Raw genomic sequence first — 13,745 nt, 5'->3', positions numbered from 1 at the left:
TCATGTAATTTCAAATTAAATTAAAGGCATTTTGATTACCTCAACGTCGAAAGGCGTAAAGGCGTAGTTTGCCACCTCGCCTTTGTTGATTTTCTCCTCGTCTTCGGAGGAGCTCGATTCATCCCAATTTTTGTTCTTCTTCTTACGTTCAAAGCAAGTAGTTTTGTTCTTTTTACTTTTTAATTTTTGTTTCAGTTGTAGTTTAAGTTCACCATCACTTGAGATTATGCTCGAGTGGTCTTCAAATGTTCTATGTCCCAAATCCTTCCTGTTCTTTACGTGCATTGCACGTCATTTCATATGTGATCAATGAACCAATTAGTTCTTCAAGTGGAAATTGGTTCAAGTTTTTCGATTCTTGAATAGCAGTTACTTTTGAATCCCAAGTTTTAGAAAGTGAGCGCAAAACTTTGTTAACGAGTTCAAAATCCGAAAAGCTTTTACCAAGTGATTTTAAACCATTGACGACATCCATAAAACGGGTGTACATGTCAACAACGGTTTCGCTTGGTTTCATATGAAAAAGCTCGAAATCATGCAGTAAAATATTAACTTTCGAGTCTTTGACTCTACTAGTTCCCTCGTGCATGATTTCAAGAGTGCGCCAAATATCGAAAGCCGTTTCACACAAAGAAACCCGATTGAACTCATTTTTGTCCAAAGCGCAAAATAAGGCATTCATAGCCTTTGCGTTTAAAGAAAAATACTTCTTCTCTAAATCCGACCATTAGTTCATCGGTTTAGAGGGAAGTTGAAAACTGTTTTCAACGATATTCCATAAATCCAGATTTAGAGAAATTAAGAAAACTCTCATTCGAGTTTTCCAATAAGTGTAGTCCAATCCGTTAAAGAACGGTGGACGAAAGACCGAAAAGCCCTCTTGAAGAGCCATTTCTCTCGGGTGTAAATCCGAAATGAGAAATACCCCGCTCTGATACCAATTGTTAGGATCGAGAGCACTAAGAGAGGGGGGGGGGTGAATTAGTGCAGCGAAAATCTTTCAGCGATTAAAAACGAAAGCTGCGCTCGTTCGATAAAAACTATTTTGATGCAAAAGCCGATTCTAAGATTACTTATGATTAAGTGCAGTTTACGTCAAAACACAGTTTGCGTCTAAGCGTGGTTTACGCAGTTTGCGTCTAAATGCAGTTTGCGTCTAAATGCAGATTGTGTCTAAGCGCAGTTTGCATCTAAGCGCAGTTTGCGTCTAAGCTCAGATTGCGTCTAAGCGCAGTTTGCGTCTAAGCGCAGATTGCGTCTAAGCGTAGTTTGCGTCTAAACACAGTTTTACGTCAAAACGTAGTTTACGTCTAAACGCAGATTCGGAAAGATCTGAACTTAGACACTCGTTCGTAAAAGCGCAGAAGGCAGTTTGCAGTTATAAATGGAATCAAAACGTAAATGTAAACTGCAATGTAAAGATCGTACGAAAACACCAATTTACGTCTGAATGCAGATTCGGAAAGATCAGAACTTAGAAACTTGTTCGTAAAAGCGCAAAGAGCAGTCGCTATGTAGGAGGTTTGCAGTAATGATAAAGTGCTCAAAATAAAAGCAAACCAGAGATTTAGAGTGGTTCGGTCAGTCTTGACCTACTCCACTTTTGGCTTCCTCCACCGATGATGTCACCGACGTCAACTAGAGGCCTTCCTTCAATAGGCGAATGCGAACTGCCCTTTTACAGTTTCACTCCTTTTGACGGGCTCAGGAGACAACCCTTGCAGAACCTTTCTCTCCTCTCTTTACAACTCAAGACTTGAAGAACAGAAAGAGGAGAACTTTTGGACTTTACACAAATTTGAGCTCTTAGAATCACAGAAAAGATCAAGAATTCAGTGTAGGTCTGTGTCTTTTCTGTGCTGAATGGGTGGGGTATTTATAGGCCCCAACCCAGTTCAAATTTGGAGCTCAAAACGATCAAATCCCGAAATTCTGGGATCAGGCGGTTGCACCTCCTGACTGGAGAGGTTGCACCGCCTAGCAGAGCTCGAAGACTGAGCCCAGGCGGTTGCACCTCTCTGTCAGGGGCGGTTGCACCGCCTGAGTCTGGCTCGGAGACTGAGCCCCAGGCGGTGCCACCTCCTGACTAAGGAGGTTGCACCTCTCCTGCCAGAGCTCGAAGACCGAGCTCAGGCGGTGCTACCTCTGTCAGGGGAGGTTGCACCGCCCAGTCTCGCTCTGAGACTGAGCCCAGGCGGTGCCACCTCCTGCCTGGGGCGGTTGCACCGCCCAGCTTCGCTGGGAGATCCTCTCCTAGGCGGTGCCACCTCCAACCCTGGCGGTGCCACCTCTTTCACTATTTCAGCTCACTTGGTTTGGCTCCAAACTTGGCCCAAACCAGTCCGAACTTGGGCCTAATTGGCCCCTACTTAGGTTATAGGATTAACACCTAATCCTAACCCTAATTAACATGCTAACTATGAATTTAAAGACATTTTCTAAGCTATTACAAAGTCCGCAAGTCAAGACTTCTTCTGGCGAGCTTCCGGCAAACATCCGGCGGTCTTCCGGTGAACTCTCGGAAACCATTCTGCGGACTCTCGGCAAGCTCCTAGACTTCACGATTTGATCTTAGCGAGTTCCAATGAGCTTCTTCGGCAAGCTCCGATCTTTCTCGGCGAGCTCCGGTAGCATTCTCGACGAACCTTCGGACTTCCGTCGAACTCTCGAACTCGCAACAAATCCTTCGCGCTTGACTCCGACACTTTGTTTCGCTTTATGTCTTCATCGTTATCATAGTCAATCCTGCACAATTAAAACAAAACTTCGATCGAGACAATTAATCCTAAACAATTTAACCAAGTTGTCCGGCATGTCATTGGTCCCTCGACGCTTCGTCCGATTCTTCGGCGCATCGTCCTCTCCTGCAGCCTATTGCCCAATCGGCTAGTTGACTCCGCAACTCCGATATCCTTGGCACAATACCCGCTCTTCTTGGCCCGATGCCCGAGTCCACGACCCGAAGCCTTCTGTCGATACGTCGACCGATCCATCAGCCCTACGTCCAATCTTCTGACATGTTCCTCCGGCACAACATGATGTTCCTGCTTTAATTGTCTAATCCTGATCGAAGCACCCTGCGTCACTCAAAACACAGATTAAATCATAAACATATATCAAGTAGTTTCATCATCAAAATACGAGATTCAACAGAGACAACCATCCCTTTGGACTACTCCACCTTACTAAACAAACTATATATTGTTCTTACCCCGCAAACACACTTACTAGATTATGACTCCACGTCAATACAGCCCCGTTGCACCCCTCAAGGCCTAGCAATATGTTGAACTCATTGCACACTTCAGTTTCCTACAAACGTATCCTTCTCATGTCGAAGAGAAAGTATCAATGCTCTATGGCGTTGAGTTTCGGTTGCCTTGATATGTCCACGAACATTCCATCGTCCGCATACAAGCCCTTACATGAGTAACGAATTCTTTGAGTTAGCAATTCCCCTCACTTCTGTGATCTTTGCATAACTCTTTCAATCACTGAACAACCCATTCCACCTTACATTGTCTCATCCTTTACCAAGCGCCTCACTTGCCTTGAGCACCATCAAGTATGGTTCTCAACGTCGAGTCGTAGCTCGAACTCAACCATCCTAACCTTTGTGCGCTACGCATTCTTCCAAGCTTGTTTGTCCTCGTGGTACCTCTTACGCGAAGGATTGACCACTCCTCTGAATGTCAATCTCAGATGCCTACTCCTTTGAGTGACTCCTTTTCTCTACATCTCCATGCTTATTTTCCCCTAAACGATTACGCATGTTGGCTGCCCTCAACACCTCCCTGCTATGTCACAGACTTATAGCTGGAATTGCCTAAATTGTGAGGCACCCTTGCAGCCAAGACGGGAATTTAGCTTGAGTTGCCTAAGTCGCGAAGCGCCCTTGCGCCAACTTCTCGGACTTAGCTAGGATTGCTAAGTCATGATGCGCCCTTGCGATATACGTCTACAAATGTCAGCCAATTTGCAACCTCACTTAGGTCTTGAAGGACTTGTGAAAGAGAAAGTTGATTAGTTCGAAAACGAGCGACGGACAAGTCCTGACGTCTTGCGGAAATGAAAGCTTTACAAGAAATTCAGCGAGCACCTTGCGCACATGAAAGAAAAGAGGGGAAGGAGGAAAACAATGACTTTAGAAGGTAGGACGAACAATTACAAGTTCACAAACAATTACTCACTAGGTGCCGGGCGTGAAGGCAAGTTACCGTCAAGTTAATGTGTGAACTTATGAAGATTTTTCAATGCTCGATAATATACCGAAGCCCCATCTAGCCCTATGCCACCCTGGGGGTTCCAGGGTGCTGAGATGGCTGACTTTTTGGGCGCTGTAGCGACTACAGAAAACAGCCCGCGACACACAAAAACATAGCCATTTTGGGGCTTTTTGGCCTAACGCGGTGAGCGGTTGCACTGTAGTGTTACAACCTGTTTGAACATGTATACAAGCACAAACATACAAAACCATGGCAAAACAGGTTGTCATGTCTCTATACAAGCATGCAAAAGCGACGAACGGTTTATTGAATGAAGTTGTTACAAGTGCGCAACGGCCGTTCGTGACATTCTCCCCCACTTAAACTGTTGACGCCCTCGTCGGCGCTTGTTGGTAGTTATTGATGGTTGCTTCTTCATATCGTAGGGCGTCTTCGGGCTCCCAACTAGCTTTAGTTCGGGGAAGCTTTCGCCACTTCACCAAGTACTCAGTCTGCTCAGCTCCATTATGTAGCTTTATCTTGCGATCCATAAGAATGGTTTCAACTCGCTTCTCGTAGGAGGCTCTAGTGGGGGGAAGCCGAGTTGTAACACTTCGGGAAGCATCTTACGGATTTGAGTAAAAGGCTTTCGAGTTGTTGGCATGAAAAACATTATGAATTTTGAGCCACATCGACAGCTACAACCTATAGGAGACGTTGCCCACCCTACTGATAATTGGGACAGGCCCTTCATACTTGCGCACCAATCATGTGTACTTTGTTCCTAAAGAATTGGAGTGATGCTGGTTGGAGCTTCACCAACACCAAATCGTCGACTTTGAACTCCTGCGGTCGCCTTCCCAAGTCGGCTCACTTCTTCATCTTTTTGACCGCCTTCTCCAAGTAAGCCCGCACAATATCTGCATTTCGGTGCCATTCTATTATAAAGTGATATGATGACGGACTACCCCTAGTATACTCGATAGCCAAGGTGTGAGGAGTTGATGGTTGTTGTCCTGTAATGATCTCGAATGGGCTCTTGTTGGACGTAGAGCTCCACTGCATGTTGTAGGAGAATTGAGTTATGTCCAATAGTTTCACCCAATCTCGTTGGTTGACACTCACGTAGTGCCGAAGGTATTGCTCAAGGAGCGAGTTTATCTTTTCAGTTTGGCTATCAGTCTAGGGGTGGAGGCTTGTGGAGAAGTATAACTTAGACCCCAATACTTTGAATAGCTCGATCTAGAATCGTCCCAAGAACCGAGTATCTCGATTACTAATGATATTGTGTTGGACTCCCCAATACTTCACCACATTCTTCATCATCAGCTTGGCTGCCTCCTCTGCTGAATAGTGTAAGGGTGTAGCAATGAAAGTTGTATACTTTGAAAATTGATCGACCACCACGAGTATCGATCCGAGTCCCCCTACTGCCGGCAAGTTTGATATGAAGTCTAAGGAAATGCTCTCCCACGACCTTTCTGGCATGGGCAACGGTTCCAAAAGTCCCATCGGCTTCCGTTGCACCACCTTGTCTTTTTGGCAAGTGAGGCACGTTCGAACATATTCCTCCACATCAGTCCCCATCTTTGGCCAGTAGAAGACCCTCTCCACGAGAGCCAAGGTTCTGCGAATACTTGATGTCCAACCCAAAGGGAATCATGACTCTCTTAAGAGTTCACGCCTCAAATTATCCACTCGAGGAACATAAACCCTATTCCCTCTTATTTAAACGAGTCCCTCCTAGACCTAAAATCGTTGTGTCTTGCCTTTTTTAATGAGCTACATCAAGGTCACTGCTTGGGGATCATTATACAGTCCATCCCTGATCTTAGAAAGGAAGTTGGAGTGCAACTGACTTGCTTGGCCTCTGCCCTCCAACTGTATGGCATTCGCTCACTCTACTTTTCGACTCAATGTATCGACCACGACATTTGCTTTTCTGGGCTTGTACTCCATTGCCATATCAAACTCAACCATGAAGTCCTGCCATCGTGCTTGTTTTAGGGAGAGTTTCTTTTGAGTATGGAAATAGCTCAAAGCGATATTGTCTGTCATCAGCACAAATCACGATCCAAGAAGGTAGTGCTGGCAAACTCGTAGATAGTGGACCATCATTGTCATCTCCTTCTCGTGCACTGGATACCGCTGATTAGTCTCGTTGAGCTTGCGGCTCTCATAAGCCACCAGATGACCCTCATGCATGAGGACTCTCCCAATAGCGAAGTATGAAGTATTTGTATGGACTTTGAAGGGTTCATCATAGTTTGACAATTTAAGCACCGGTTCTTCCAACACAGTAGCTTTTAGATCTTGAAATGCTGCTTCACATTTGTCAGACCATCTCCAAGGTTGCTCCTTCTTTAGCAACTCTGTCAGTGGAGTTACGCGCTTCAAATACCCTACTATGAAGCGCCGATAGTAGTTGACGAAACTAAGGATCTCAGCTCTGGTACCTTCTTTGGAGTTTGTCATTCCGCAATAGCTTGCACCTTTGATTTGTTCGTCCGAATGTAGCCATCACCGATTCGATGCCCCAATAATAAGATCTCCGTTTAAGCAAAGTAACACTTCTCACTTTTCACGAACAAAGTGTTTTCCTTGAGAACTTTGAAAATTGTCCGAAGGTGCTCAACATGCTCCTCGAGTGTTTGACTGTAGATGACGATATTGCCCAAGTAGACAACAACAAACTTATCCAAATACTCTTTGAATAGTTGGTTCATAAGAGTGCAAAACGTGGCCGAAGCGTTGGTTAAGCCGAAAGGCATCACCAAGAACTCAAACGCTTCGTACCTAGTCACACAAGTAGTCTTTGCTTCGTCACCTTCAGCAATATGCACCTGCCAATACCCAGACTAGAGGTCGAGTTTAGAGAAATACTTTGCTTTGACCAATTGCTCGAACAAGTCCGCGATGAGTAGGATGGGATACTTATTCTTCATCGTTACTTTGTTGAGGGCTCGATAATCGATGCATAGTTGGAGGCTCCCATCTTGTTTCTTTTGGAAGAGAACTGGAACTCCGAAAGATGCTTTGGAACTACGGATGAGACCACCGCTTAGCAGTTCACCTAACTGTTTTATGAGCTTTGCTAACTCTAGAGGGGGCATGCAGTATGGTGGTCTCACCGAAGGCTTCACTCTTGGCTCCAGCTCGATATGATGATCAACGCCTCTGCGTGGCGGTAGAGTATTCGGCAACTCAAGTGGCATAACGTTTGTGAACTCCTTCAGAACGTTAGCCACCACAGCAGGTTCATGAATGACCTCCTTGTCGAGTGGCTCTAGCTTCATAGAAGCCACGAATGTTAATTTACCTTTTCGTACCCCTTTCTTCAGTTGTAATGCCGATATCTATTGGAGTTCTCTGGTTCCTCTTCGAGAGATGGGAACCACACAGGGGTCATCACCTCCCATCATACATAGGGAGTTTAGGAACGACATTGGCACCAACTTCGTCACGTGCATGAACTATATTCCAAGAATCACTTAGAAGTCGTCCAGTGGCACCTCCATCATGTTTGTGCTCCCGCTCCATGTTCCGATCTTGATGGGAACTCCCTTTGCTAACCCAGAGATTCGCTTAGCCTCCGAGTTCACCGCCTTCATTCGACTTGGGTTCTTCTCCAAGATCAGCCCAAGTCGCTTTGCTTCTTGGTTAGCAATAAAGTTGTGGGTAGCACCTGTGTCCACCATCGAACGGGTCGTTTGGCCATTGAGCTTAATGTCTACGTACATCAGCTCGCTGCTTCTTGCTTTTTATGGCCTTGTCTTCATGTTCTCCCCCACTTGACCCCGCATAGCGTTCAACAAATGCATTGCTCCCATCCGGGGTCCTTGCGACTCCTCATCGTCACTGTTGGATTCTGAATTACTCGAACTAAGAGCGACAACCTTGTGTTAGGACTCTAGCTAGGAGATTCCTAATTGAGTTTCATTGAAATGGGCATTCACGTAAAACCTACCAAGCAGATCCCTATTAAAGAGGTGAAAAGGCCGACTAAGGTTATGATTAGTTTGGAGGTTGCTTCTTAGAGAAGTATTAGGAGTTGGTTAGAAGTAGAAGTCTTGAGTAGGAGTCATATTAGGAGTTAATTAGAAGTATGAGTCTTGAGTAGGAGTCCTATTAGGAGTTGGAGTTTAAAAGCCCTCTAAATAGTTATGTATTTATCCTCTTATCTGAAGGAATAGATGAATCTTTTTAGCAGCCTTTGAGCAGCAACATGGAGGAAGGAACCCCTATAGAGTTCCAAGGAGACCGATCCCCTAAAGAGATCAACCCCAAGCTTAGAATCTGCAAGGGTTCTATCACTTGGTATCAGAGCAGCGTTTTTGGCGTCTCGCTGCCCTTCCACAACCATCTATCAGCCCTCCACAGCCGCCCAAAGCAATTCCACAATTGCTTAAAAGATCATCGATGAAATCTGTCGTCATCTCCACCACCACGGATCATCCTTTGATCTCCCCATGAACTGCAACAGGTTCTGGTTTCCTACCTTACTACTACTGTAATTCAGTTATCCTTATTCAAAAATCCAAAAAAAAAAATTGTTCCTATATTGCTGCATAAACTTTTCCTCGTAAAGTTTTCATCTCTACGATGAAAGATGCACTACAGAATTCCAACCGTATAGCACAGTTTGTTTGATCTTGCTACTACGTTTTTTCTGTCCAAATCTCTACAAAATTTTTATGACAGCTTTGATACTTCTTAACAGCGGATTTCCCTTTGGTTTCATCAAAAAATTCTTAATATAAACCACTGATCTTTTACGTCCAAATTGTTACACATTAGACGTAAAAATCTGCTGTAGTACCTTTTCGTGATCGTTAATTTTTTCGAACCTTCCACCACCCCATGCCATTAACCCGTCAACAGAAAAAAGATAGGGACATCTTTGATCTACAAACATATGCTATGGCTTCTCAAGATCCAATTGATGCCAATTTTGAAGCATTGGAATCTCGGATTGAATCGCGACTTGAATCACACTTGGAGGACAAATTATGCGCTTTGTTTGCAGAATTCAGAATTGGACAATGATCGAGTCCAACCAAATTTCAGTGAGGAGTGAGTTTAGAGAGGCCTCCAGAGAAGGAGGGACAACCCTCGAAAATGCTTTAGCCACGCATGAGGGTGGACTTCCCGCGATGGGAAGAAGGAGACCCAACGGGGTGGATTTTGCACGTTGAACGTTACTTTCGCTACTACTGAACGTCGGATGATGCTATGGTGGAAATTGCTATCATCCACCTTGAAGGAGATGCTATTCAATGATACAATTGTTTGGAATACAATCATGAGGCTCCGACGTGGAATCAATTTAAGAATGCATTGCTGAATTGTTTCGGACCTATGGAGTATGAAAATATTGATGGACAACTCGTAAAGATTCGACAAACCTCTACGATTTAAGAGTACCAAACCAGGTTTGAGAAGCTATCCTACCTTGCTCGTGATTGGACTGATCGTCAATTGTTAGGAACATTCATCGAAGGACTCAAGCCATAATACAAGAAGAATGATTTTTTTCGCCCGAATACAAGAAGAACGGTTCAACCAAGATGCTCGGAGGATGAGAACCTCTCCTAGGCCCACGACATATAAACCTCCTTCTGCTCCCAGTCGTCCTTTGCTGTCAAAAAAATTGATACGAGAAGAACTATGTGATAAATCAACAAAGGGTCTTTGTTGGCATTGCGACGAGCCGTGGAACCACGATCATTGCTGCAAAAGGGGTCGCCTTCTACTGATTGAACCTCTTGAAGACATAGAGGAGGAGGTCCAAGAGCATGAGGAAGAGGTCGTGGATGAAGAACAACAACTGGTTGATATTACGATGCATGCCCTTGTCAATTACACGAACCCGCAAACGATGAAATTGGAAGGACTTCTGAAGAAACAACCTATCACCGTTCTTATTGACACCGGGAGCACTAATAATTTTATGAACAGCAAGGTTGCTATCTGGATGGACTTACCTATCGAGAATTGCAGCAGGTTTGACGTTAAGGTCACCGACGGGCGAATTTTGAAGTGTGATCATAGGTGTTCACGGGTGAAACTGTTGTTGCAGGACCAAGAGATAATTTCAGATTTCTTCATCCTCCCTCTTGATGATTATGAGGCAGTGCTCGATATTGAATGGCTAACGATATTAGTTGATGTTTCCTGAAATTTTATGAAACTAATTATGAAATTTTATAGTGAGGGGAAACAGGTGATACTGCATGGGAAACGTAGGGGTGACGTAATGACGATTTGCACACAAATAATGGAGAAGGTTTTACACAAAGCATGCATCGACTTTTTGGTACAACTTGAGTAGCAAATTAAGGGAGAGCCAATAGAATTTGAAGATTCAAACCTACTTCCTTTGCTGGCTGAACTTTCAGATATCTTTGACGAACCATGCAATCTACCTCCTACTCGTCGACATGATCATTGTATACCGATTCTTCCAAGCAAACCCCTCCAACAAATACTCGGTCATATCAGTATCCACATCTCCAGAAGGATGAAATGGAAATGATTGTAAAAGAGATGCTTGAAACATGAGTTATTCGGCAAAGTTGTAGCCCCTACTCTTCACTGGTGCTCCTCGTACGAAATAAGGATGGAACATGGCGAATGTGCATTGATTACCAAGCTCTCAACGACATAACCGTCAAGGACAAATACCCTATTCCAGTAGTAGATGAATTTCTTGATGAATTAAAGGGAGTACGAGTCTTCACAAAGCTAGACCTTCGATCCGGGTATCATCAAATACGTGTGCGAAGAAGACATACCAAAAACTACCTTTCGAACACACAACGACCACTATAAATTTGTGGTAATACCTTTTGGTCTCACCAATGCTCCCTCCACCTTCCAAAGCCTTATGAATAATATTTTCTGAAATTATCTTCGTAAGTGTGTGCTGATTTTTTTCGACAATATCCTTATTTACAACCCTTCTCTTGAAAGTCATTTTCAGCACTTACGACTTGTTTTGACGATTTTACAAGAACATGTTCTTTTTGTCAAAAAATCGAAGTGCAGTTTTTTTTAATATAAGATGGAATATCTTAGGCATATTATATCAAAGGAAGGTGTCGCGATGGATCCCTCCAAAATTGAAGCAATGCAAAATTGGCCGACCCCGAGGAACATAAAATCGCTACACGACTTTCTCGGTTTAAAAGGCTACTACTGTAAGTTCATGAAAAACTATAGAAAGATCAGTGCACCTCTTACTTGTTGAAAAAAGATGCTTTCCAATGGTCGGACAAAGCCGCCATCGCCTTCGACGAACTTAAAGTCGCAATGACGACAACGCCCGTACTAGCGCTACCTGACTTTGGCAAGACTTTTGTTATTGAAGCCAATGCCTCCGGAGTCGGAATTGGTTCTGTACTAATGCAAAATGGTCGCCCCCTCGCTTATACCAGTAAGTCATTATCTCCTCCCCATCTCAAGATGATTATTTACGATAAGGAGATGCTCGCGATTGTACATGCGGTGACCAAATGAAGATCGTACTTGATCGGATAATGCTTTCAAATCAAGATCGACCATAAAAGCCTAAAATATTTCTTGGAGCAGAAGATATCTTCCCCCGAGAAGCAAAAATGGATAACAAAGCTTTTTGGATATGAATATGAAATAACTTACAAAAAGGGGAAAGAGAATATTGTTGCAGATGCGCTTTCACGGCTACTCGAGTAAACTAAATTTTCGGTCGTTTCACTTCCGACCAGCGATTTCATTATAAGAGACTCAAAAGAATTGCACTATAAGGGACGCATTATGCTTGTGCCAAATTCTATTTGCATAAAGACCATCCTTCAAGAGATGCATTCCACACCTGCGGCTGGGCACTCCGGGTTCCTTAGAACCTATAAGAGAATTAAGCAAAATTTTTATTAGATAAGGATGAAAAATATTATTACTAAATTTGTGGCACAATGTGATGTATGTCAATGACATAAAGGCGAGACAGTGGCAAGTCCTGGAAAGCTGTAACCTCTACTCGTCTTGGACTCAATATGGACTGATATATCAATGGACTTCATCGAAGGGCTTCCCTTATGATAAGGAAAAGGTATAATTCTTGTCGTGGTTGATCGCCTTACAAAGTATGCTCACTTTCGCGCTGTTTGTAATCTTTACACTACTTCTAGTATTGCTTGAATTTTTATGGAGAATATTGTAAAATTACATGGGATGTCGAGATCTATTGTAAGTGATCGTGATAGGATTTTCACGAGCAGATTTTGGACAGAGTTATTCTAGATACAAGATACTAAATTGAAAATGAGTATGGCGTATCACCCACAAACCGACTGCCAGACTGAAGTGGTGAACAAATGCTTGGAGACATACCTCAGATGCTTCACTAGTGACCAGTCAAAAGAGTGGACAAGGTGGCTTCCCTAGGCTGAATAGTGGTATAATACAACTTATCATTCATCCACAAAATGTACTCCCTATGAGGCTATATATTGTCGACCTCCTTTTGTGATCTCACAATATATGTTGGGCATCTCTAAAATAGAACAAGTAGACAGATAACTATAGAAACAAAATACTGAAATTGCTAAAAGATAATCTCACTGTAGCGATCTGGGATGTGACACCTTTCTTTTTCCCGCATTTTATCGGATGTGAACTAAACATGGTAATTGCGTGAGGTAGGTGGGGGAGTCGGTGCAGAAGCTGGAGCCGCAGGTACCGTCGGTGGTGGTGGAGGCATCGGCTGCGGCCCGGTACGCGGCCGTCGAGGTGCGGCGGCCCGGCCTGGTTGGGTCGGCGGTCGGGCTGGCTCGCTCGCTCTACTACCGGTGCGAGCCGACCGCCAAGGGCCTCTACGCCAAGTACAAGCCGACGGCGGACGAGGTCGCGGTCTCAGCCTGGCGGTCGCTGAGCCGCCTCCCGCTGGTCACCCGGCTGGTGGTTCCCGCCGGCGCCAGCGCCCACCTATCGGAGAAGTACAACGAGGTCGTTCGGTGCTCCGCCAAGAAGGGTTACTCCATCTCCGCCCACCTCCCCCTCGTCCCCACCGAGCGCATCGTGCAGTTCCTTGCCGGCAAGGCTACTGCCAAATCGCTCTGAGCCGTGAGATCCCCCAAAAAAAAATGAAGGGAAAAATAAAAAGGTTTGTTTCTACCAGATGTGCGATCTGCCCCGTCCAAAATTTTCGTTTTTTCTGGACCATCACAGGTTATCTGGTTTGGCGTAATAAGGTTCGGTTCGTATACATTTTTAGTAGAAAGTTTTAGCACCAATAATAAAAATTAATTTTTTAAAAAATTAAAAATTGTAAATAAAGATTTAAATATTTCTGTCTTAATATATATATCGTTTTGATGCATTCATATGACAATAATTTATTGTTATTATCGTCGTCGATCCAAATTTGGAGTTGAAATAGCATTTGAAAATTTTTATAATTAGATATAGGTGATTTTTAGAATAAATTTGAGCTTGGCATATATTCTTCCGAAGTCTGAACTTAATCTTAGTTAATTGTTTATTTAATTTTTTACATTAACT

The 13,745-nt window shown here is 43.9% G+C and overlaps 1 protein-coding gene across 2 annotated transcripts in view; it reads left to right on the top strand.

Annotated features, from left to right (window-relative positions):
* The window catches only part of LOC135635823 (REF/SRPP-like protein OsI_017815), a 30,044-nt gene extending 16,683 nt beyond the window's left edge, over nt 1–13,361 (top strand). For both annotated transcript variants that reach the window (XM_065147184.1, XM_065147183.1), the window contains exon 3: nt 12,888–13,361. In XM_065147184.1, coding sequence (XP_065003256.1) covers nt 12,888–13,304 — 417 coding nt within the window. In that variant the 3' untranslated portion in view covers nt 13,305–13,361. The remainder of the gene's footprint in view (nt 1–12,887) is intronic.
* Nucleotides 13,362–13,745: the final 384 nt, after the last annotated feature.

Source organism: Musa acuminata, chromosome BXJ3-4 (genome assembly GCF_036884655.1).
Source record: "Musa acuminata AAA Group cultivar baxijiao chromosome BXJ3-4, Cavendish_Baxijiao_AAA, whole genome shotgun sequence".
Taxonomy (NCBI): Eukaryota; Viridiplantae; Streptophyta; class Magnoliopsida; order Zingiberales; family Musaceae; genus Musa; species Musa acuminata.
The sequence above is the reverse complement of the archived record's forward strand: the minus strand, read 5'-3'. Positions and strand labels throughout refer to the sequence as shown.